General features: G+C 41.6%; 1 protein-coding gene across 1 annotated transcript in view; it reads left to right on the forward strand.

Annotated features, from left to right (window-relative positions):
* SLC22A3 (solute carrier family 22 member 3) overlaps window positions 1-22,931 on the forward strand; it is a 102,570-nt gene that overhangs the window by 42,258 nt on the left and 37,381 nt on the right. Inside the window, exons 2-5 of the mRNA XM_057739746.1 lie at window positions 9,483-9,586; window positions 11,922-12,076; window positions 14,484-14,652; window positions 15,512-15,629. Coding sequence (XP_057595729.1) covers window positions 9,483-9,586; window positions 11,922-12,076; window positions 14,484-14,652; window positions 15,512-15,629 — 546 coding nt within the window. The remainder of the gene's footprint in view (window positions 1-9,482; window positions 9,587-11,921; window positions 12,077-14,483; window positions 14,653-15,511; window positions 15,630-22,931) is intronic.

Raw genomic sequence — 22,931 nt, forward strand, 5'->3', positions numbered from 1 at the left:
GGGAAAAGGGAGGAAGCACAGGTGACTGTACACAGAGGCACAGGGGCCAGCAGTGCTGAGCACAGAGGAAACATCTGGCTCTTTAATCCTCAGGGCCCCTACTCACACTCACGGGTCTCTGAGGTGAGGGTGTGTGTGGGGACTGAAGTGCAGGTGTTTGCAATACAGTGCGACCTCTCTTGATGGTCACTGGGCTCAAATCTTCCTCCCACTCAAGAATTTCTCTCTGCAGGTTATCTTAACTTCTCCTCCTCCCTTATGGGCTCCCATTTACAGAAAAACCAGTGTTAGCATCTTGGACTACTCTGCGCTTCCCTTCTTTTCTCTCAGGTGTCTCCTCCTTTGCCTTTTTTCTCAGGTTCCTGAAAAACTTTTTCAAATGGGTGTTCGAAGTCACTCAGTCACTGGTCCCCAGCATTCCATCTGCTGCCCACTGCCTCTGTTTGTTTTTCATTTCAGCAGTTATGCTTTTAATCTCCGACAATTCCTTTTTGCAGAATGCTCCTTTTCCCCGACTCACCTCTCTTACTTTATCAATGCGATGGCCTCTGGCGTCTCACTGAAACTCTGAATTAGGGTTTTTAGTGCTTCTGTTTCTTTCAGTCACTTATTACTGAGAACCATTTTCTCCAAGCATTCAGACGGTTCTCGGTCGAACTTCGGAGTCTTGCCCCAGCCTGGGCGCTTTCCTCTGCTTGTGTTTGCAGATGGGCACAAGACTGGCTGGGAGCCTGGTGAGGAACACCCGATGTCTGTTCATTTCTGCTGGTTCCCACTGACTGATTTTTCTCTGGTTTGCATGGGATCAAGAGGAGACCCCCATGGGTTCAGAGAGTTCTGGCAGCTTCTTGTGGGCGTTTGATGTGGCTCACTAGACAGCCAGGAAGGGAACCGCCTCCTCCTCCAGCCACTCAGCAGCTGACCCTGGAGTATCTGTCCTGCAAACATCTGACCAGACACGCACACCACTCAGCGCCAGCCCTCCCTACTGGACGTGGGCAGCCCACACCGCAGGCTCCTGCATCATCTGGAGGGTAGAGTCTTCCCACTTCCTCAAGGCTTGGCTTCAGCCCAGGAGCTGTGAGTGAGGGGCATAGAGAGAGGAGGGAACAGGGGACGAGTCCCTTTGCTCAGCTCCCCGAGTGGCTTCCTTCCCTCAGACAGGTTCAGCGACAGCAAGTGGTGCCCGCCTGGCTGGACTCAGACCTGCTTTGCTTTCTGCTGAAAATCCTGAAGCTTTAGGTCTCTGGGCAGGACACGTCTCTAGTTTCTGTCTGTGGTTTGCAATTTTTATGACTGTATTGGTTGGGCCCTTTTAGTTGGAAATTGGGAGAGAGAGGAATTCATAAATCTGTAGATCTGTGGCACTTGGGAATTGGAAGCCAGTGTGCATCTCCTAAGTCTTATTTCCTGAGCAGGCAGTAGTGTTTCTCAGCTTTGAACCCACCCTGTTTAGATAGATGGCCCACCCACAGCCAGCTGCGCCCTTTGGTGGTGGCACACACAGCCCCACCACCACCAGACCAAAGTCCCCAGCATACAAGGCAGCTGCTGCCTGCCATGTGGGGAACAGCAGGCCTGCAGGGCATCCGTCTCACTTACCACGTTGGTCTCACTTCCTGTGCCTTCCTCTTCGTTCGGCCCCTTTATCTTACTGTATTTTCTAATATCTTTGCTTTTTTTTCTGAACCCTGTTCTTTTCCCGCCACTAATGGGCAGTCAGGGTGGGCTGGGCTGTAGAGAGAGGAAAAGACAGAAGAGAATGCAGCAGGAAGAAGCTTCGGGTGGGACATTGTGGCTTTCCTCTCAACTGCGTTCTTCAAGTGCAATTCTTTATGTTTAGGGTATCTCTTTAAGTCTTTTTACTTATTCTAACAAAATCTTATGAGGTGATTCTGTATCTTTTCCCAGCTTAGATTCCCCAGAAAGCAGATCCAGAGGTGAAACTTATGTGTTCAGTCTCTACTAGGAGGAGGACCTGCAAGAGGGGAGGAAGGTGGGGGGAGTGAGGTGGGGTGGGTGGCAGTGTCCAATTTGAAAAATTACTACTGTAAACAATATATTAGATTCTGTGGTTCTCTACCTTGAGCGTGCAGCAGAATCTCCTGGAGGATTTGTTCAAACACGGGTTCTGGGTGCCACCCCCGAGGTTCTGATTCAGTGGGTTGGAGGTGGATCCCAAGAATTTGCATTTCTCACACGTTCCCAGATGATGCTGTTGCTGCTGGTCCAGGGAGAACCACTCTTTTGAGAACCACTGTGTTTAGTCATTTAATATTATGAAAAGAAGGATTTACCAAATTCCTATATATTTCTAAATCGGTACGTTTTTTGTAGTAAAAAAAATTCTAGTAAAGTGTTCATAGAGATGCATTTCCTTGTGAGCTTAATCCCCCATTTAGTTGTTTCTCTGTATCATCCTTCTGAGTTTAGCCATTTTTCCCTTGAGGACCTCCTCATTCATTATTTTTATTTTTTTAGAAATCAGCTTTAACAGAAAGTGCGGATATGTTATTTTGAGATATAGCTTAAGAAATCAATATCTGCCAGCAGAATAAATATCATTAAAATAAAGATGTTACCCTATTGCAGTTATTTACTAAAGACCAAAGGTAAAAAGAAAGAATAACAGCAAAGCCCACTATGTCTTAATAGTAAAGGTATGAGACCTGCATTAGAAAACAGAAAAGTCCAGCAAGGTGTCGGCAAGGCCTGCTCCCTCTGAAGGCTCTAGGGCACAATCTCTGATAACTTCTGATAACTTCCAGCATTGATGGCTATTATGGGCTAAGATATAACCCCCCCCCCAAAGTCATATGTATCTCAGAATGTGATTATATTTGGAGATAGAGTCTTTTTTTTAAATCCTTCCATGGCTTCCCTCAGCTTTATTATTTTTTTTTATTTGGTTTTCATTTTACATTGGCGTATAGTTGATTTACAATGTTGTGTTAGTTTCAGGTGTATAGCAAAGTGATTCAGTTATGCATATACATATATCTACTCTTCTTCAGATTCTTTACAGGGAAAATTAAGTTGAAATGAGGTCATTTGGATGGGCCCTAATCCAATGACTGATGACCTTGTTAGAAGGAGATTAGGACACAGACACACACAGAGCAAGACCATGTAAAGACAGAGGGAGAAGACGGCTGTCTTCAAGCTAGGGAGAGAGGCCTCAGAAGAAACCAACTCTGTTGACAGCTTGATCTCAGACCTAGTCTCCAGAACTATGAGGCAATAAATTTCTGTTGCTTAAACCACACTTTGTCATGGCGACGCTAGCAAACAAATACACAGGCCATCCTTGGTGGTCCTTAGCTTGTAGGTGCATCATTCCAGTCTCTGCTTATGTCTTCCCACGGTGTTCCCCCCGTGCGTGCGTGTATGTGTGTGTGGGGGTGTGTGTCTGTGTGTCTGCGTGTCTGCGTGTCTGCGTCTCTGCTTCCTCTTCTTATAAGGACACCAGTCGTTGCATGAGGGCTCATCCTGATTCAGTATGACCTCATTTAACTAATTACATCTGTAAAGGCCCTATTTCCAAATAAGGTCATCTTCTGAGGTTCCAGGTAGACATAAATTGGGTAAGGAGTGGGGGGAAACACTATCCAACCAAGTACAATATGTGAAAATTAACTACCCCCCCCAGCAGGCATATAAATTACTGATAACCCCTATACCCGTGGTTTTCAAACTCACCTGCTTGTTAGACTAGATTCTGATTTAATTGGTCTGGAGCGGCGCTTGGGCTTGTTTCCACTTATTCCAAGTAATTTTAACGAGGAGTCAGTGTTGAAAACCACATTTTAAGACCATTCATTATGCTATTTATTCTCATCATCATTAGATCACTAATCCTACTGCAATTGGGAACATTTATTGGGTATTTAATGTCTCTGGCACTGGGCTAAGTAATTTATACATATTATCTGAATGACAACATCAGTCCAATTCTTATCCTCATTTTATAGATAGAGACACAGAGGATTAAAGACGTTATAAAAAATCACCAAAGGACACAAAGCTCAGAGTGGTAGATCAAGACACCCAGGCTGTCTTGACTGCAGAACCACAGCTCCTCTCTGCCCTTAGGTCTCCCCAGATTCAGAGCCTGTTGTCTTCCTCTTGTCTTCAGATAGTCTCAGTTATTTAGAGAAATTGTAAACATTTTCAGATGAGTAATTGCTTCTCTTCACTACAAAGAAATAAAACAGCTTGAACCTTGAAGATGTGAGGGTGAGTCACGAAAGTCTTAAGTTAATAAATGACGAGGCATTATTATTATTAAAGTAAGTTTGGTTTTTTGATTTCTCCCAGATTCACAAGCTCAGGCAAAAAGCCATGCATTTAAAGGACGTTTCTCCATCCTATTTCCAAGTTGGGTTGCTTAACTGTACATGTGGCTATTGTCCACCTTGGAGAGCAGCTACTATGACAAGTGATGCTCTATAAACCTTGATTCACACAGTGGCACCTCTTTATGCCGGTGAAGTCACCTGTTCTAGGTGATTGTTGCAGAGTCTTAGGTTTCCTGTCTCTTGTCTCTGGGTCTTGCTCTCATCTCCCTGGAATCTTGTTCTGTCCTTGGGCCAGGGCTTCTGCTCTGGGCCTCTCCATTTGCAACCTTTCCAGACTCTTCCTCTAGCCTTTAGAAATTCCTCCTCCCTGTTGTGAGCTCTCTTGATGTCTCTGGTTTCCTGAGTAAGAAACTCTGTCCCACCCTCTCCACCCCCAGACCTGTGCTCCCTTCCCCACTGGGGGTGTAGACACAAGTGGTTCTTCAGCTTCAAAACTGAGCCTGGCACTCCTGCTGCTGCAGGCAGATCTGAACCTCATTGGCAAGGGCACTGATGTCCTTGAGCCTAGGCTGCCTGTTGCCCTGCTCAGTCCCCTCCTTTCCCCTTCTTTGCTTCTAAATGCAGCTCGTTGTTGAAGCATCTGTTTATGTCCCACCTTCATGAATCTGACTGCTCTGGGTCCACCAGTCATTTCTTTCCCTAGGCCCTCTTGTATTTACAGTCAATCCCATTCAGTGTAGATCTCAATTGCTCTGCATTTGCTTCCCATAAATTGACCCTGGCTCTCTAAGCCATGTAATAAGCTCCTCACAGAGGCAGAAACAAAGTCTGCACATCACTGGTATTCCTACCCACCTCATCTGCGTGTTGCCAAGCACATCACTGGAAGCTGTAAATACCTGATGATTAGTTTTCATACCTGCAGCTCATCGTGATGGTCATACAGATCAGGAAAGCATTAACTTTTTGGTATTAAGATATCCAAATAATGTCATAAGATCATATAAAAGAAATTTTCATTAAAACTAAAATTAATAATGACATCCTTCCTCCTCATGAAGATCCAACGCAAATGATTTTCTTTGTGATTACAATATTTTTAACCGTTATTAGGCTCTGTGATGGTGGCTTCTTGATTAGAAATGGAATCCATCCATAGGGGTCAATGTGATTGTCTGGCCAGTGCTAAATGTGACCAGCGGCACCCCACACCTGGTGATCAAACCAAAGGCATATGTGATGTTTTTAATACTAATGAAAAGTTTGGTGGCTACTGATTTCCAACTGAGAGCTGATTAGGAATTGCTCGATTTAAAATGAATGCATCCTTACAAAATCAAAACAGAGGCACTTGGAGCTCATCATTTGACTCCAGTGACTTCCCTTTCTCCCACAACAATACAAACAAAGAATGAGTATTATTTCTCATGGTCATGACTGGAGTCAAATACCATGATGTCCTCTAAACTTAGAATCTCTTACGTGAGAGTTTGTTCAACAGGGCTAAACGAGATGTCTATGGAAAAGACAGCTGCCATCATCAGGGGTCATTCCCTGTGGTTTTAGGAGCAGGCAAGCCCCCTCCTAAGGTCCTAAGTCTCTTGCATCCCTGCATTTATTTTTACCTTACTTCCTACCTTTCGCCTTTGTGTATTGAAGATATTCTATGGCTCTGGTTCTAAGGATAATTTAGAAATCAAAACTTGAGCATATATCTGATAATGACCTGCTCCAGCATTTTATCATTACAAATCAAGTTAACATAATGTCTGTTTGGATTTTAACAACTAGGAAAAGCTAAAAAAAAAAAAATCGCTTGAAAGTATCCTCGAAAGTATCTAATTGGGCTAGAGTTGTGCTTTCTGCAAAATGAAGCAATGTGATCCCTTCTAGCATTCCATGAACAGTTGTTTGAATCTTTTATCAGATTGGCTTTCTGCTCACGCCAAGGGGAGTAATTCTCTTTGTGTAAAAATGACTTGAAATTTAAATAAAAGTGACTGTAAAAGAAAATTAACAGGATGGGTACACGTGGATTTATGAGTATTTAAAAATAATTTTAAATGTATACACTTTAAAAAAAAAGGAGATGCTTCACTTGTTCTTGGTAGATTGCCTTAGGAAAGACATAAATGCTGTGTCCTTGATTCAAACTTAGTTAAATTTGGCAAGAGATGAGTTTTAGGTCTCCCTGGGAACTACAACAAGCTTTATTACTTTATTTCAGGAAAAAGTCCTTAGCCTATGACATTTATTGGTTTTGGTGCCTGCTGACCTCTCTTTAGACACAAAAACATATCTCAGACCCAGAGCTGTTTTGGCAGCAGGCAGCAAGCTCAGAGCCGATTAGGAAGCCGATTAGGCAGGGGTCTGCATCCTGACTGTACAAGTAAGAGTCAAAACCAGCCCTTTAATCCCTGTGACTGCAGTGTCTGTTGCCTCTACTGGAAACCTAAGTGTGTGTGTGTGTGCATGCACGCACACGCACACGTGCATTTCTTTACAGGTATGTAATTTGTTTATGTTAATTTATTTTGTGCTTTTGAAAGATGGCAAGCTCCTAGTCATAAAAAGGGAAACCAGGCTAGGTATTTTAAGCAGGAAGGGATTGAATAAAAGGATTTGGATTTGAGCTGTTTTGGAAAGGCTAGAAAAGCAAGGAAGGACATCTCCTGCAGAGTCCCTGCCCTGCTCCATAGCATTACAGAGCCTGTAGGTCCTGTCCCTTCAGCTCCATGTATCCAGGGAGTGGTTAGAAGCACTGACTGTTGTCACTGCTTCAACTGGAGCCAGTGCTGCTGCCACAGCCAGAAGCAGAATCCCCACTACCTCCCTCCTGCCTTCTGCTCTTGCACCAGCGCCCCCTACTGGCAGATCCTAAACAGAACCCCTGCTGGCAAAGGATTCTGAGAATTCTAGTTTCCATTCCTCCAGCATTTGAAATGCAGAATAAAGCATAGAGGACTAACAATATGCAGTCCAGATGGTATCATAGTGCTTTAGAAACTAAGTTCTCATAGCACTTTAACCACTTAAACATTTATTTTAAATTAATTTTATTATGATACAAAATATGAAAAAAATCCTTTCTGACAGTTTCTCTTATGGGAGAGTGAAAAAGATCATTGGTTTTATATTAAAGAATATTTTTGTGTTTAAAGAGTACTTAGGGGCATCTTAATTCACACAATTCAAATGCAGATAAATACATTCATTAAAAGGGTAGCTACTGCTGGGCCTTACTGTGTCACATAGGAAAAGCATTCCTATATCTGCGGCTAACGCAGTTATCTGAAGCTCAGCTAGATGAAGCAAATTCTACTCTTTGGGAGTTTATATTTGACATTGGCTGATATCAAAATATTTTCTGAATCAAAATGTTTTCTCTGGCAGTTAAATCACCTGTTTGATTTCTGAGATTTTATGTACTTTAATTCCAGTTGCATTCTTTACATGTTTAATTCCAATGGGAAATTATTTCAGATAAGTAATCATCTGCAAGTTTACTTAAAATGAAATTGTTGTGCCTTGAAAAACCAGTACCTACATTGGTGATAAATTTCTTTTAAGTTACTACTACTATGCATATATGTGTATTTTCTCACTTCTTTAATCTCCACAAATCTTTTCAGCAACTCTATGAAGTGAGCCAGCTAGTACTGCTCCCCAGTTTTTTTTCAGCTATGTTAGTCGACACGTCATTAGGTGTAGAACCAAGACGAGAAGTCAGGTTATATAAATAAATATTGCAGTTTGCTTATAAATATGTATCTATAAGACCACTCACAATTCTTATTCCAACAACATTGATTTTCTCATCATGCTACAGTCTAGAGCAGTGGTCTTCACATTGGGGCGAGCATGCCTTTTGGAGGTGCGCAGAGAAAGTCACGAGGTAGAGGGCTGGGATACTTTGAAGGGAATCAGTTTTCAGAGCCTCAGCTCACACATGTCCGAAATGGATCTGTCTGCGGATATGTATGGGATGAGGATACAGGTCTTTTCCTAATGTCCTTCTCCCCCTTTGTGAAAGGACTTCTACTTCTCTTCCATCTTACTATGATGTATTGACCTGGGATTTTAAAACCTATGGGGAACCAAACAGTGGGACAATTTGGAATATTGGGAAGAAAGTAACTAAGAAAGCAAACGACCCTAATGATTTGATTAAATAACTTTAGGTAAGTCTGGTGGTTTCCATTTCTTTCCTGACAGCAAGACTGCAGGAGTCTTAAACAGCATGTTGGTTAACAGGAAAGTTAAAAATAATTTTGATGATACTTTGTTCTGTGAATCTTGACATTGAGAGTGAAGCAAAAGAATTGAGTAACAATCCGGTAACATCACTTTCTCCATTCTCATTAATTTATTTATATAGACAAGTTTTCTTGGCACATAAATTTATAAAAATAAAAAAGAGGAATAGATGGATGTTGAGCCCTAACTCATTCTAGTAATAAACAATTTCAACCACAGATTACATGCACTAACTGGAAAACCCCAGGCTTTTTTAACATTCTTCTAGAAATGGAAAGGTGCATTTCCAACAAAATTTTACTCCTGAGTAAAAATTCTTTTTCAGGATTCATCATATCTTATGTTTTTATCAATTATGTTCTAAAAGTAACTGTAATTATAACCCAATCAGAAAGGATTCTAATATTTAGAAACATTGTCACAGAAAAAAAAAACTGTCAATTTATATTCATAATTTATTACATGCAGAAGTATTTATTTACCTGTCCATTAACACAATACACATTAACACAGAATACAATATTTTCTACATAAAATATTAGGATACATGTATGTGGGAATGAAAATAAGAATTCAAAGAAAAAAAAGATTAGTGTCAAATTTTAGACTACTGAAGAACTTGTTTTCACTGAATGATGCGAGGTGTCTCATGGGTATGGGACTTTATTGGATACAGTTGAACAATGATCTTAAAACGTCAGTATTTATGGTGTACTGGAAATTACTCAGTACATCCTTGGCAGATACTGAAACTGATAAATAAGATATTTATATATCGCTGTAAAAATACATATGTGATACACAAAGTTTTTATTTAAGGAGCACGTGAGCAAAAATGTTTAAGGATCACTGATCTAGACAAAAGATTAGGTGTCTTGAGGATAAGCATTGCCACATGTCTTCCGTGTGTTTTCTTTGTTTTCCTAGTTTGACCTCGTGTGTGTCAATGCTTGGATGTTGGACCTCACACAAGCCATCCTAAACCTGGGCTTCCTGGCCGGGGCGTTCACCTTGGGCTACGCAGCAGACAGGTAGGCACGGGAATGACAGCCGCTTCACATCTGGAAGATGATGTATACCTGTGGAGAGGAAAATGTTTCACGTTAACTATCAGAAAACTGTTCTTGCTAAATTTGGAAAAAATCTTAATGCTTCCACTCACGACATTCACACCTGTGTTTGGTTGGACTAATCCTTTCTTTCTTGAACTGAGTCTCCTTACCCCTTGAACTGTACAAATGGTTGGGGCTGCTCCCCTTGGGTCTGAATGCATCTAAGAGGAAGCACAGACCAGCAAGGCAGTGACTTTGTGGCGGGACAGGTGACTGGCTGGCTGGACGCTGCAGAGTTGATTCCATGCTCTTCAGTAACTTACTGGTTGTGATTTGATTAATTTAGTCATAAGGTCGGCACTTTACAAATTTGTTTCGTTTAAGAAATTTAATTAAAAAGAAATTTTTGTCTTTATTCTACAAATTAAAAACTCTGCAAAAAAAAAGTTTTCCAAAAACCATTAAAAGAATTGTATCTATTCTTGAACATCTGGAAATATAGCAGTTAATGGCAGACACAGAGAGTGTGTGTGTTCAAGACAGTCGTGCTCTCTGTTCAGGTATCCCTGTTTCAGACAGTATTGATGTTGGTTATTATATTCCTGTTTAGCTGTTCTTTGATCCCAACTCTAAGTATGAAAATCCTTGCAGTGATTTAATAATTCTCTCTGTCCTCCTTAGGACAAGGATGGGAAAGCTTTGGCTCTTGGCCATATCTGGCTTACTGTTGTTCCAGTCACTCCAGCCCAGCCTCGGGGGTCCTTGTGACCATGCTTGCGGTGGGCAGGGCTGGGAGTGCCTCTTACAGAGCTGCCAACAGCAATTAATTAGTGAATTCAAGACAAAATGCCCCAAATCCTGTAGGCAACGGATGATCTGCATTTGACCAGACCTGGACTTCAAAATGGATAGAACCTTTGGTTTCTGTCCCTTCCTCTGTCTTCTTTTTCTCGTGCTGTCCCCCAGCCCTCCTCAGTATGTGACTTTCTCCTTAATCCCTTGTGTCTGGTGTTCTTTCCCTCTCTTATCTCTGTGTCTTTCCCACTGTTTCTCCTTACAGTCTTTTCAATTCATTTTTCCTTCCTTATTCTCCCCCACACATCACTCTATCTTCTAGCTGACTGCTATTTGGAATTGTCAATATGTATTTATTTCATTTTGCTGTTTCCCTTTCTGATTTAAACATTAGGTTTTGCTTGTTCTGCACATTTCTCTTTCACAACCAGTAAAGGTATCTCCAAACTAAAGTAACTCGATTAAAGGAGGGGCTTTTAGGAGGGGCTGACCATCTGTCCCCACATGTGACCTGGTGCTTTGGGGAGGAAGACAGAGCCATGAATAATGCTGCCTCACCGTGGGGCTGACCATCTTTCAGCTCCTTCAATCTCTTATATTCTTGAAGGAAAGGACAAGAAACAATTTAGTAGGTCATATATCTGTGAGCGGATAGTAGGAAGGGCAGAGAGTGATTTTAAAAACCTAGGTAAACTGAGACTACTTCTGTCTCCACTGTGAAGCAAAATGCTTTGTGAATTTGATGGAAATTTCTATGGGAAAGTGAATCAAATCTCTCAAAGGTCATCGATGACAGTAATTAGGCACAGCTGTACTGAACCATGAGCATCAGACTGTCGGAATGTTGCCCACGGTGACCTGTTTTTTCCTAAGCGCTTTAACAACGGCTGTGTAAATAGTGAAAATAAAACACAAATTTTAAGAACAACTCACATTTATTGTGAACTTGATAGTTCGTAAAGAGCTTTCCCATGAGCATCTCATTTTGGTATTACAACCTCACTGTAGGAAAGGTAAAAGAAAAAAACCCACAAGCAAACAAAACTTGAGGCTTGAATTGCTTAAGAAATTCACCCCAAATTGCACGACTGATGGATGGTTGAGCCAGATGGCCAGGCCTCCTGGCTGGCGTGACCATTTCGGCTTCTTTCTGTCCCTTTCTCCTGATTCCACCCACAGAAATGTTAGGAAGTGTCCAAGTTGTGCCACCGGGGTGATCGTATGCGAAAAAACATTGTAATGGAGAGGATCATCTCTTTGGAAACTGCAATCGCAAAGGAGGCGTTCTGTGCAGTACATTTTGTAATGTCATTTCAGAGGCATATGTTTTTATTTGCCCTGGTTTTGCTATAAAACAAAACATACCATTTCCAGCATGGTATTGACATGGTAATAATGACCTTATAGAGGACAAAAATTCTGCACTCAAACCTCTTTTAACAACACTTACAATGATAGTCTTCTCATTGTGTTGAAGAAAATGTCTAAGGTAATCTCTTCCTTTCTGTTTCTCAAAAAGGTACGGCCGAATAGTCATTTACTTAATATCCTGTTTTGGTGTTGGCGTGACCGGCGTTGTGGTGGCATTTGCACCCAATTTCCCTGTGTTTGTGGTCTTCCGCTTCCTTCAGGGCGTGTTTGGAAAGGGGACATGGATGACTTGCTACGTGATTGGTAAGACCTGGCTATGCCTCCTTGTCTATGTAAGAGCCAGGGTTGGGGGAGTGAGAAGTGCTGCAGATCAGCTTTCTTCCTGCAAGTATGGTGAGGCTTCATGGCTGCAACAGGAATAATTTCTGCAAATAGGAGGGTGCAGGGGCAAGATGCTGACTCTTTAGAAATTAAAATTCCGACTTCCCAGTGGCACAGTGGTTAAGAATCCGCCTGCCAAAGCAGGGGACACGGGTTCAAGCCCTGGTCCAGGAAGATCCCACGTGCCTCGGAGCAACTAAGCCCGTGCGCCACAACTACTGAGCCTGTGCTCTGGAAACTGTGAGCCACAACTATACAGCCTGTGTGCCACAACTACTGAAGCCCACGCGCCTAGAGCCCATGCTCCACAACAAGAGAAGCCACCGCAATGAGAAGCCTGCGCACCTTAACAAAGAGTAGCCCCCACTTGCCACAACTAGAGAAAGCCCACGCACAGAAACGACCCAACACAGCCAATCAATCAATCAATCTTAAAGAAAAAAAGAAATTCCACTTTACTTTGGGAACCGAATACGGACTATCACCAAATACTGGAGTGAACCACTTTCTAGCACTGCCATACTGTTATCACATGGTTTCTTGCTTTGCTTTCTTAGAGATTAGCTTTTAGAAAAATTTCAGTAGTTCCTTGAAACATTTTATTTTTATTTTTGGCTCTGCCGCGTGGTTTGTGGGATCTTAGTTCCCCAACCAGGAATTGAACCCAGGCCCTTGGCAATGAAAGCACAGAATCCTAACCCCGGGACAGCCAGAGAATTCCCCCTTGAAACATTTTTAAAGCATTTTCCATGTATTTCTGTGATACAGTTTGAGAACATCACTGTGTTCTCAAATATTATTTCTTTAATTCTATTCCTTTGGTACAAGTGTAAACTTTTTACCACGCGGGAGATATGACTGGAAAACGAGAAGTTCCTTTGTAAACCTTTGCTATCTTCCATACCTAGAATGTTGGACTTCTGAGTGTGAAGGAAAGAAAAACTTCTGTTTGTTCTTTGCTCCTATTACTGGGGAAGGTCCTGGCTGCTACCTCTCTGGTAGTGTCTGGGATGGGCACCTACTCTAAGAGTCATGGTGGATGCCCTGGTGGACCAGGGAAATGTGAAGCCTCCCCTTTGATTACTGCTCCAGATCTGTGGGCTTCCACTCTCTTCTGTTACTGCTGGACAAACCCTCTTTGGGGGCCCACTTTGGGGACCCTTGGAAGATCTTTTTGTGGGCGGGGAAGGAGAGAGAGAGCTGGGGGGGGACTTATGGTCAATGGCTGGGGCAGAAAGGATAACTTTGGACTGTGAAGCATTTTTTGTTTTTTTTATAAACTTATTTATTTATTGGCTGTGTTTTGTCTTCGTTGCTGCACATGGGTTTTCTCTAGTTGTGGTGAGAGGGGGCTACTCTTCATTGTGGTGCGCAGGCTCCTCATTGCCGTGGCTTCTCTAGTTGTGGAATGTGGGCTCTAGGCACGTGGGCTTCAGTAGTTGCAGCACATGGGCTCAATAGTTGTGGCTCACGGGCTCTAGAGCGCAGGCTCAGTAGTTGTGGCTCATGGGCTTAGTTGCTCCACAGCATGTGGGATCTTCCTGGACCAGGGCTCGAACCCGTGTCCCCCGCAGTGGCAGGTGGATTCTTAACCACTGCGCCACCTAGGAAGTCCTGGACTATGAAGCGTTTTTAAGGAGACCCCAGTCCAGGTAAGTTTTCTGAGTTGTGATCTTAGGGCAGCAATAAGGTCGCATCCCCAGGATGATCAGAATAGAATTAGGGACAGATAGAAACCAATCAGCGAGAGGAGAGGGAGAGGAAAAGTTGCCAGCAGTAAAATTCCCCATGTGAGTTTTAAAGAAATATCACACAAATGAAAAGCCCAGCACTATGTAGAGAATTATCATTTGTTAGAAACTATCTTGTGATAGTGAAAAAATTATCTGTAGAGTCTGACATTCATGATGAATCTCTTAAAGAGACTGTAGTATGCAAACCTTTATGGATTGTGGTAAAATCTCGGATATTTATGTTTCGACAATTACAGTTACCTTCCAAAATAGTCATCATTTAAGCTTTCCTAAAACCTATGTATATATTCCTCGTATAGCTGGGAGGGTGCTAGGCTGGGCATGTGGGAGGAGGGTGGCATGTGCTTGTTGATAACGCAGAGAAGAGGGAGCGGAGGGCACCTGAGTGGTCTGGGAAACGCATCCCCATCATGTCAGCACCTGTGGGAGTTTCGGGATCTTTGAGAGTCCTGTGTAGTATCCCAGTGATGCTGATGGATGGATGTCACAGGTATAACGTCTCTGTTTGTCTGTCTGTCTGTGTGTTTTGGAGCTGATCTTGAGCTTCCCTAACCTCTATGTTTGTTTTCCTTCAGTGACAGAATTAGTAGGTTCGAAGCAGAGGAGGATTGTGGGAATAGTGATTCAAATGTTCTTCACCCTTGGAATCGTAATTCTCCCTGGAATTGCCTACTTCATCCCCAGCTGGCAAGGGGTCCAGCTAGCCATGACGCTGCCCAACTTCCTCTTCCTCCTCTATTACTGGTAATGTGGTTTTGGCCATCATCAAGTTTATTCTTATTGCACAGAAATGTAGAATCCTTGCCTCTAAACCAACGTGGAAATGATAAGCGATTAAGGAGATTTCCTAACATCCCCAGGACGGCTATGGGCTTTGAGAATTTCCAGAGAATTTGTAAAGATTATTTATCAGTTATTTGACTAATAGTTATTATTAAAATGATAAAATTCCAAAACACAACACTCTAGAGAATTGTTTTATTATTTTGTAATATTTTATGAAAACTGCAAGTCAACAAACCATCTCTGTCAGTATTTCAACATGCAATTCAAATGCAATGAACAAGATTTGCTTCCCAGTAAGTTTTATTAAGCAAATTAATACTACTCAGGAATTCTCAGAGGAATAATAAAATGTTAAGAGCATCAGTTTCCTAATTAAGTTAGCAAACTACAAGAGTATGTATTGGATTCTTATTAGATTGAACATGTTTTAATCATTCCTCTAATTTAATTTTAATATATGGGCAAATCAGTTTACATAAATTGGGTTTTTAACCTTTTTCTAAATGCTCATTAAATTCCAGTTTTTTTTCATCTGTGTAATTGAGGACACTATATTCTAAGATAGCCTTCTTGCAAGATCAATGTAATATTGATTATTTTTATCATGAGCAATGATTCAGTTATCAAGTGAGCATTTTCTCCCTTCCATTATAAACTTGCAAAGATAATCTGTGTTTCAGAGAACCAGTTCTAAGCTCTCAGAATCTCCAAAACATGTACCTAATTGCAAGATTCATTTCGATAGAGAAACTCAAGTCATAAACTTTTAGGTTTTGAGGTTCGCAGGCATAACTCAAAAAAGACTTCTTCTCACCAGGGTGGTTCCTGAGTCTCCCCGCTGGCTGATTACTCGGAAGAAAGGAGATAAAGCATTAAAAATTCTGAGGAGCATTGCCAAATGCAATGGGAAATACCTCTCACCAAATTACTCGGAGGTAATTTTACATGTTACTAGTAACAAGTATTGTTGAAGTGGGTTAATTAATAACGTGTACTTATGCTCGTATTAGCAAACATATGACTAATCATTTTTAGTTTGACTTTTAAAAAAACCTTGGGAAGAATCATAAGGTGTATTAAAAAAGAAATAATTGTGAAGTTGTAACAGAATTATAATTGAGGTGAACTGGTCATTTAGTCCATATTTTAACAGTTGCACCAAGTTACCTGAATTATTCTACTTTACCTACTATGAGCCCCTTAGTAATTAATCATTCATTCATCTTAATTGCACAAACTGTAAATCATTTCTTGACATTCAATTTTGGTCTAAAGATTTGTCTTTAAATTTAGTCTTGGAAATATTATCTGTGCCAACCAGAGCTTGGGCAATAATGTAATATTTCAGCCTTTAGACTTACACATGCTGGGTAGTCTGTCCTCCCTCCCTCCCTTCCTTGTTCTTTCCTTCCTTCCATCATTCCTTCCTTTCTCCAGCAAAGGCTTTTTAGGTGCCTCTGTATCACCGCATTAAGAGAAAAGGAGGTGGAGTATTTAAAGCTCATTCTTTGTCTTTTGGAATATTTGACATGCAGTTGAAGACATGTATATATATTTAAAGCAATGCCTGAAGAATTAGAGAGTAGCATATAAAAAAGATATGATTTTGCTTCATCTGCAAAGACTAAGTGAATGAAGAATAACAGAAGGATTACTATAAAAGGAATATTTAAGAATTTTTAAATGTTTAATATTAATATTGCTAACTGCTTTCTTTTGCAGCATTCCATTCGTTTTGACAGAAATGTTCTGATAAAAGTGGGTTTGTGGGTTGTATTGGCAACTCCCCAGCTTCCTAGCTCCCTGGAACCTGGTCAGATGTATCTGGATTTCTGCCTTCTTCTTTCACTTTTACATTAAGCGGCAAGCAGTAGGCTCTGTGTTTACAAAGGTTTCAACTGACCAGTTGTCACTGTTGGAAGTAGATTAATGATGTACCTTGAGGTTTACAGGTCATAAAATATATGGTAAAGATAAAATATGATCTGCTTTAATTACGAAGGCTAGTCCATCCTTATCATTCTTTGAGCACATTTGAGCTGTGCTTTTAGGGGAAAAAAGCCCTCTCTCAGCTTGCTCTGGTCACATGAGCCATTGGTCTGCACAGCTGGATCCTTTGTACCCAGTTTTAATGTCCAAATGAGTATTTTTGCTATTCATTCAGCAGTATCCTGAAGACGTCACTCGTAGTCCCAGAGGTGAGCATGTATAAGATCTAAATCAAGATCTTAAGAGTATAGCAAAAATGGTGTGTGCCAACAGTTTATGAAAGAAGATACCACATTAACCAGGCACGTCATGTGTTCTCATGAGTGTTGCTGGGAGGCCAGAGGATGACTCCCAAGAATAGCTGATGTTTCACATCCTATGAGTGTGCAGTCCGACACCCACTGACCCACATCGAACTCATGAGCAGGATAGAGACCATTTCAGCAGAGAAGTACTCAAACATGCGTCATGGTTGTGATTGTGAAAGCTTGTGAACTATGGATCCAGTGGCTTCCAAGACATTTGAACTCTAGCTTTTAGCAGTTAGATAGATGATCTCCATTTGAAAGTCAGGTTTGAATCAGACTTCAGTTTTTCTAGGGAATTTACTCCAGCATCCTAGCTACCACTGCGGGCACAGGAGCCTAGTGATAGTTAGGTGTTGTGATTGGTTGATAAGCCTCTTCGGTCTTTTTCAACCTATAGGTTCCCTTTTCTTTTCTAGCAACTTTGGGGTTGGAGAATGCGCGAGTTTGGGAGGTGGGGTTTCTACTGAGCTTTCTGCAATCTAAATTTCATTGACTACATCTCTTAGGATCCTTTAACCTGTCCCTCTGTCTTGTATTCCCTGTGATGGAATACAACTAAATTTAACTAAATTGGTAGTTAGATCTAGAGTTAAAGGAGTTGAGGTTTGTTACTTTGGGCAAGACTACTTCATACGTGGCTTCGTACATTTCCATTAAGAGACACCTAGTATCTCTGTGCCTGTCTCTTCTTTTGTGATGTTAGCTGCCACTGATAATCACTGCCTGGGTTTATTCATTCATCAGAGGTTGCAAATTGACAATATTCCCATTTTGTTGTCATTTCTTCATGTGTTACTGAAATACTTGTATAAAGATTAACTTATCCCATCAACTGAGATGACGCTCGGATACAGTTCTTATAGGAAAGGCAGGATATAGGCATAATTCTTTCTTTTCAAATTAGCGAATTGGTTGCCTACATTCTCGAAGGGATCAACACCTTGCGGGCTGTGGGTTTTCTAAGCATCATTGTGACCTCCGGGATTTAAACATACTGTGTACGTTTCAGTCTTTTGCAGTTATTGTTATTATCCTTACTGATGCTCAAATTGCCCCTGTCTTTGGACAGACTATATTCATCTTTGTTGGTTTCTGAGTGCCTCTGCCACACCTCAATAGCTTCCTTTTTCGTTAGCAAGAGATTTTCCAGGCTTGTCTTGTAAGTTCCGGTCTCATGCTTGTAATCACCTGCTTCTCAAAGGGGGCTTCAGTTTTTGAAACAAATGTCTTCAAACTGACCCTATCCTTCTCCAGCCTTTTAAAATCATGCAACATAAGCAGAAAGGCAAAGTATTGTCTTTAAAAAGAGAAAGAATTTTAAAACTTAAAGAAGTTTAAAACACCTTGCTAATAGCTGAATTCAGTCAAAGTATAGGCCAAACCATAGTTTTCTATTTCAGAGATATTAATGTTTCCACAAAGCATGATAATGTGCAAAATCCCTCTTACAATACTCAGAAACACTGGTCAGTAGTGCAGGCATCTGACTTGAACCCCAGCATTAAAAGCAGGATCCTATTACAGTTTTGGGGGGTAATGTTATCAGTTACTCACATTTTGTTGACCCAAATGACAATCGCCCATGCCAACCTTAGGACCACCTGGGAACCTTATGTTTACATAGTCACTTCACACCTTCAGAAACTTTCCGTTGCGTTAGCTGGTATCCCTGCTCTTTGGATATAATAACGTAAAAGCATCCATGTCCAAGGCTGGTTGCCCAACACTCTCCTTACACTTTTCACAGAACCTCTCTTCGGTAAATCCTGACTTTTGAAAGAAGTTACTACCGTGTAAATGATCTCATCCTACAAGACTTCTCCAATTCCCACTTCATCCTAGGGGTGCACATCCTAGGTTGCAGTGAAGCTAGAATGAATTAGAAAGAATCTGCTTGGATGCAAAGCAGCCCTAGGAGGTCCGGCAGCTATGCCCTGCTCTTGTCACAAGAGCCTCAGCCACCTCCCAACCCCAGCCTGTTCCATCATTGACACCAGAGGTCCTGTCTATTTTAAGCCCAGGAAGCAGAAGTGGTAGGGTACCAGTTCAGAGCAGAAGCTGTAAAGGTATCACAAGTTTCTGACGGCTCTCTTGCTCTTTCCATCTGCTACAAAAACAGCATATCCCAAACTGGAGCTATGAAGGAGGGTCCAGAATGAGAAGAGCTACAACTTGGAACAGAGCTGTAGCAGCTGACCTACAACTAAGACATGGAATCTAGCCAAGAAATCATTGTTTCCTCAGTAAACTACAGTCTGCTAAGTGTGTCTCAGTATGCTACAGAGATTTGAGGGTGTTTGGTTTTGCAGTCAAAGCTAACTAAGGTAGCTGATCATAATAGTAGTGGTTCAATTGCCAAAGTAGGGTTTGGTGATCCAACACATTATATCCAGATGACGCTGGATTGTGGTAGATTGGATTATTGTTTGAAATAGTCACATCTTCCCCCTCATTTCCAGTGGATGAAAATACTTCCTGGCTCCATTGATGGTGGGCACAGCAATGTAATCTGTTTTGGTTTCATGATGGGTGGAGTGTACGGCCTGCCCTTTGACACTGGGCTTGGACATTTGGGTTGCTTTGGTCAATGGTAGGGGACCAAATGTGATGCAGTAGAGTCATGAAATGTGCTTGTGTGCTTAGGCTTGATCTCTGGGCTTCAGCCATCACTGTAAGAAGACTATTTCCAGGCTCTCCTACTGAGACATAGAAGGCTAAGAGACATTTGGAGCAAAGCTGCTCTAGCCAAGTCTCCCCAAACCTAGATCAGCAATCTCCCAGCCAGCCCACAGATGTGTGAGCTCAACAAATGCTTATTATTTTATACCACTATGCTTGTTACAGAGCATTATTTATCAATAGTCAGCTGATATCCTGATTAGATAGCCATTATCACTGACTGACCTGGATTATACAACTACATAGGTAGTAACTCTGGCAGTAGTTTTGATTTCCTTTTTTTAAAAAAGGACTTTTAAGGCCCTTATCCTAAAGATCCGTCTCCCGGACTCCCTGCTCTTGTCTTTGTGTGGGATGTGCTCATGGAAGACAGTACGTTACAACTCTAGTTAACAAAGAGGCTCTGATACTACAGAACTGAATTATGTCCATATTTGTTGGTAATATTGTTATGCTCTGTGGACTCAAAAACCTATAAGGCTTGATTATAATTTCCTTATTTTTATGATATGCCTATATAGCTCATTGTTCATAGTTGATCACAGCTTATTGAAATGTAAGTGCCGGATGTTACACTAATACTCACTCATGCATAAACAGGTCAGGTCCCATGGTGACACGTTTGGGTGACATCAAGAACTGATCCTTCAGCCTTCTGATCCCAAAGGGACCATCATCAATATAAATGATCACACTCTGATACATTTCCAAAATAGAATATATTAAAACCTCATTAGAGAGACTTCCCTGGTGGCGCAATGGTTAAGATTCTGCCTGCCAATGCAGGGGACACAGGTTCGAGCCCTGGTCCAGAAAGACCCCACATGCCACGGAGCAACTAAGCTCGTGAGCTACCACTACTAAGCCTGCGCTCTAGAGCCCATGCACTTAGAGCCTGTGCTCCACAACAAGAGAAGCCACTGCAATGAGAAGCCCTCGCACCCCTACTCACTACAGCTAGAGAAAGCCCATGTGCAGCAACGAAGACCCAATGCAGCCAAAAATAAAAAAAATAAAAATAAATAAATTTTTTTTAACAACCTCATTAGAAAGTGTCAGGCTAAATTTCAGATTAGCTTAGTTACCAGAGAGACTTGCAACTCTTAATAGCTGCTGTATTTCGTATATGTTAATGAACTCTCACAGAAGCTATCAATATTGCTCCAGAGAGGGACTTTCCACTTCAGGAATGTCTGTTTCTCATATTTCCTTTCAAAGGGGGATTTTTATAAACATAAGTTTTGTTCTTCCAAAAGAGGAACTACACCATGATGCTGGCTGTCATGAAGGCCATGTGAGCTATGTGGTGTTTTAGTCCAGCTGTGTTGTCCTCGTTAGCTTTTGTGTGTAATTATTATCTCAGACTTGAAACTCAAAAGCTCTCTGCATAGAATTCATTTCAAAAGATCCAGAGAAAGTAATTTAGGCCCAAGCAGTGACCATGTCAAGCGTGGGAAAGGTGTGAATCTAGAAAATCGTAAAGGATACTGGGGGAAAAAGTCTCTGGAAACTCGTACATTACTTTGCTTTAACAGAAGTAAATCTTCATTTTTTGACTTCACACAGAATAAATGATTCCTGTTCTACCAGAAAAACTGTCATCCTTAACATGACACATTAAAATGATTACTGTAATATGCATGCCACCACATCAGCTTTAATTTAGAATATTCTTGAATATATAAAAAATGGTCGGGACACTTCATATACTAAACATAAAATGGAACTTTGGAGCTGAGAAATATTTTAATAGTACTCTACTTAAATCCATTTTTGTAAATAGCCTGAGTTCTATAAATGGTCTATATTTCAGTGGATTATTCTAATTAGTTTCCGTGTCTTAACTTTTTGAAAATAAGACAGTATTGCATGAAAATAGGGAAAAATGTTTATGCTAAAATTTTAAACGCCATAAAAACAGCACTGAAAGACTGTTGAATCCAGAGTGAGTTCCTTTCCCAAGCTGGGTGATTAAATAGTTTCTTCCACTAAAGGAAATTCAGCCTAAAATCTCATTTAACTCATACAGATCTTGAGGGAGAATGTTCTAGAGCATCATATGGCTTTCATTGAACTAGAAATCCAAGTGACATAGCCTTTAAAGAATGAGATGACAGCCCTGGAGGGGACGGCGCAGACTTTTGGGACAACTCCCCAAAGAAGAGCATTTTGAGTGAGGAACCCTGGGAGACAGACCTTCTCTCCCCCTCCCTCACATTTACCTTCCAGAGTTGAAATAACTGGGCTGTATGTCCTTGCCACAACCTTAAGGCTTGAGAAGTATACATCAGAACTGTGAAAGAAAAGCACTCAGCATCAGTGTCATATAAATATAAATATAAATATATATATATATATATGCAGATATAGTGATACCAGTCAGTCCTGGTGTCTGGTGACATTTCTAACAAGTAATTGGATCTGCAGAACCCAGGACAACTAATGGACTCAGATAGTGACCAGTAGGGTGACCAGTTGTCCTTATTTGTCCAGGACTGGGAGGATTTCTAGGATATGGAAGTTTCAAAGCCAAACCCAAAGAAAGTCTCTGGCAAATGGGGGTGAGTTAGTCATCCTGTGGCTAGGCTAGTCCTCACCTTCCTGGCTATACTCAGAGGAGGATACCAAAGATTGACACTTTCTGGCTTCACAAGCCCCTCCCAGCCTACCGTGGATCCTGATGCCTGTAAGAAGACAGCAAGATGTCTGGCCTGACTAGAGGATGGGACCTGGGATTTCCCAATGTCAGACACAAGCTGCCAGGCCCCCAGGGGCCTGCCAGGCTTCCTCTTTCTTCCTCAATGCCTAATTTCCTTTTTAAAAAGATGACTTTTACAGCCTTTATTTGAAGGTCCAACATGAAGGGATATTCCTTTAAAAAAAAACACACACACACTTTATTGATGTATGATTGACAAGCAAAAATGTACCTATTTAAAATGTAAAACTTGCTCAATCCCCTGTTTCTACTCTAGTTCTTAATCTAGACTTGAACCCTGGTGTTTCGACCAGGGCCCTGGGGCCCCTGCTTACTTTCTGCCTGTTCTTTCTTTCAAAAGTAGGATCCCACCCCTAATGCCTTTGCTCACCTATTGTCTTAGAGTTAGATGCTGGCCCTCCTGACATAGCCGCTACCTGCTCTTTCTAGAGACTGCGGCTGCTGAGAACCCGTCCTCCAGGTGGGTCCCACCCCGGACAGCAGTGCCGGCCCACAGGAGACCCAGGTGTCCCATTCCCCCATTTCCCTCTCCACCTGGAGAA

The sequence above is a fragment of the Hippopotamus amphibius genome, chromosome 6 (genome assembly GCF_030028045.1).
Source record: "Hippopotamus amphibius kiboko isolate mHipAmp2 chromosome 6, mHipAmp2.hap2, whole genome shotgun sequence".
In the NCBI taxonomy this organism is placed as follows: Eukaryota; Metazoa; Chordata; class Mammalia; order Artiodactyla; family Hippopotamidae; genus Hippopotamus; species Hippopotamus amphibius.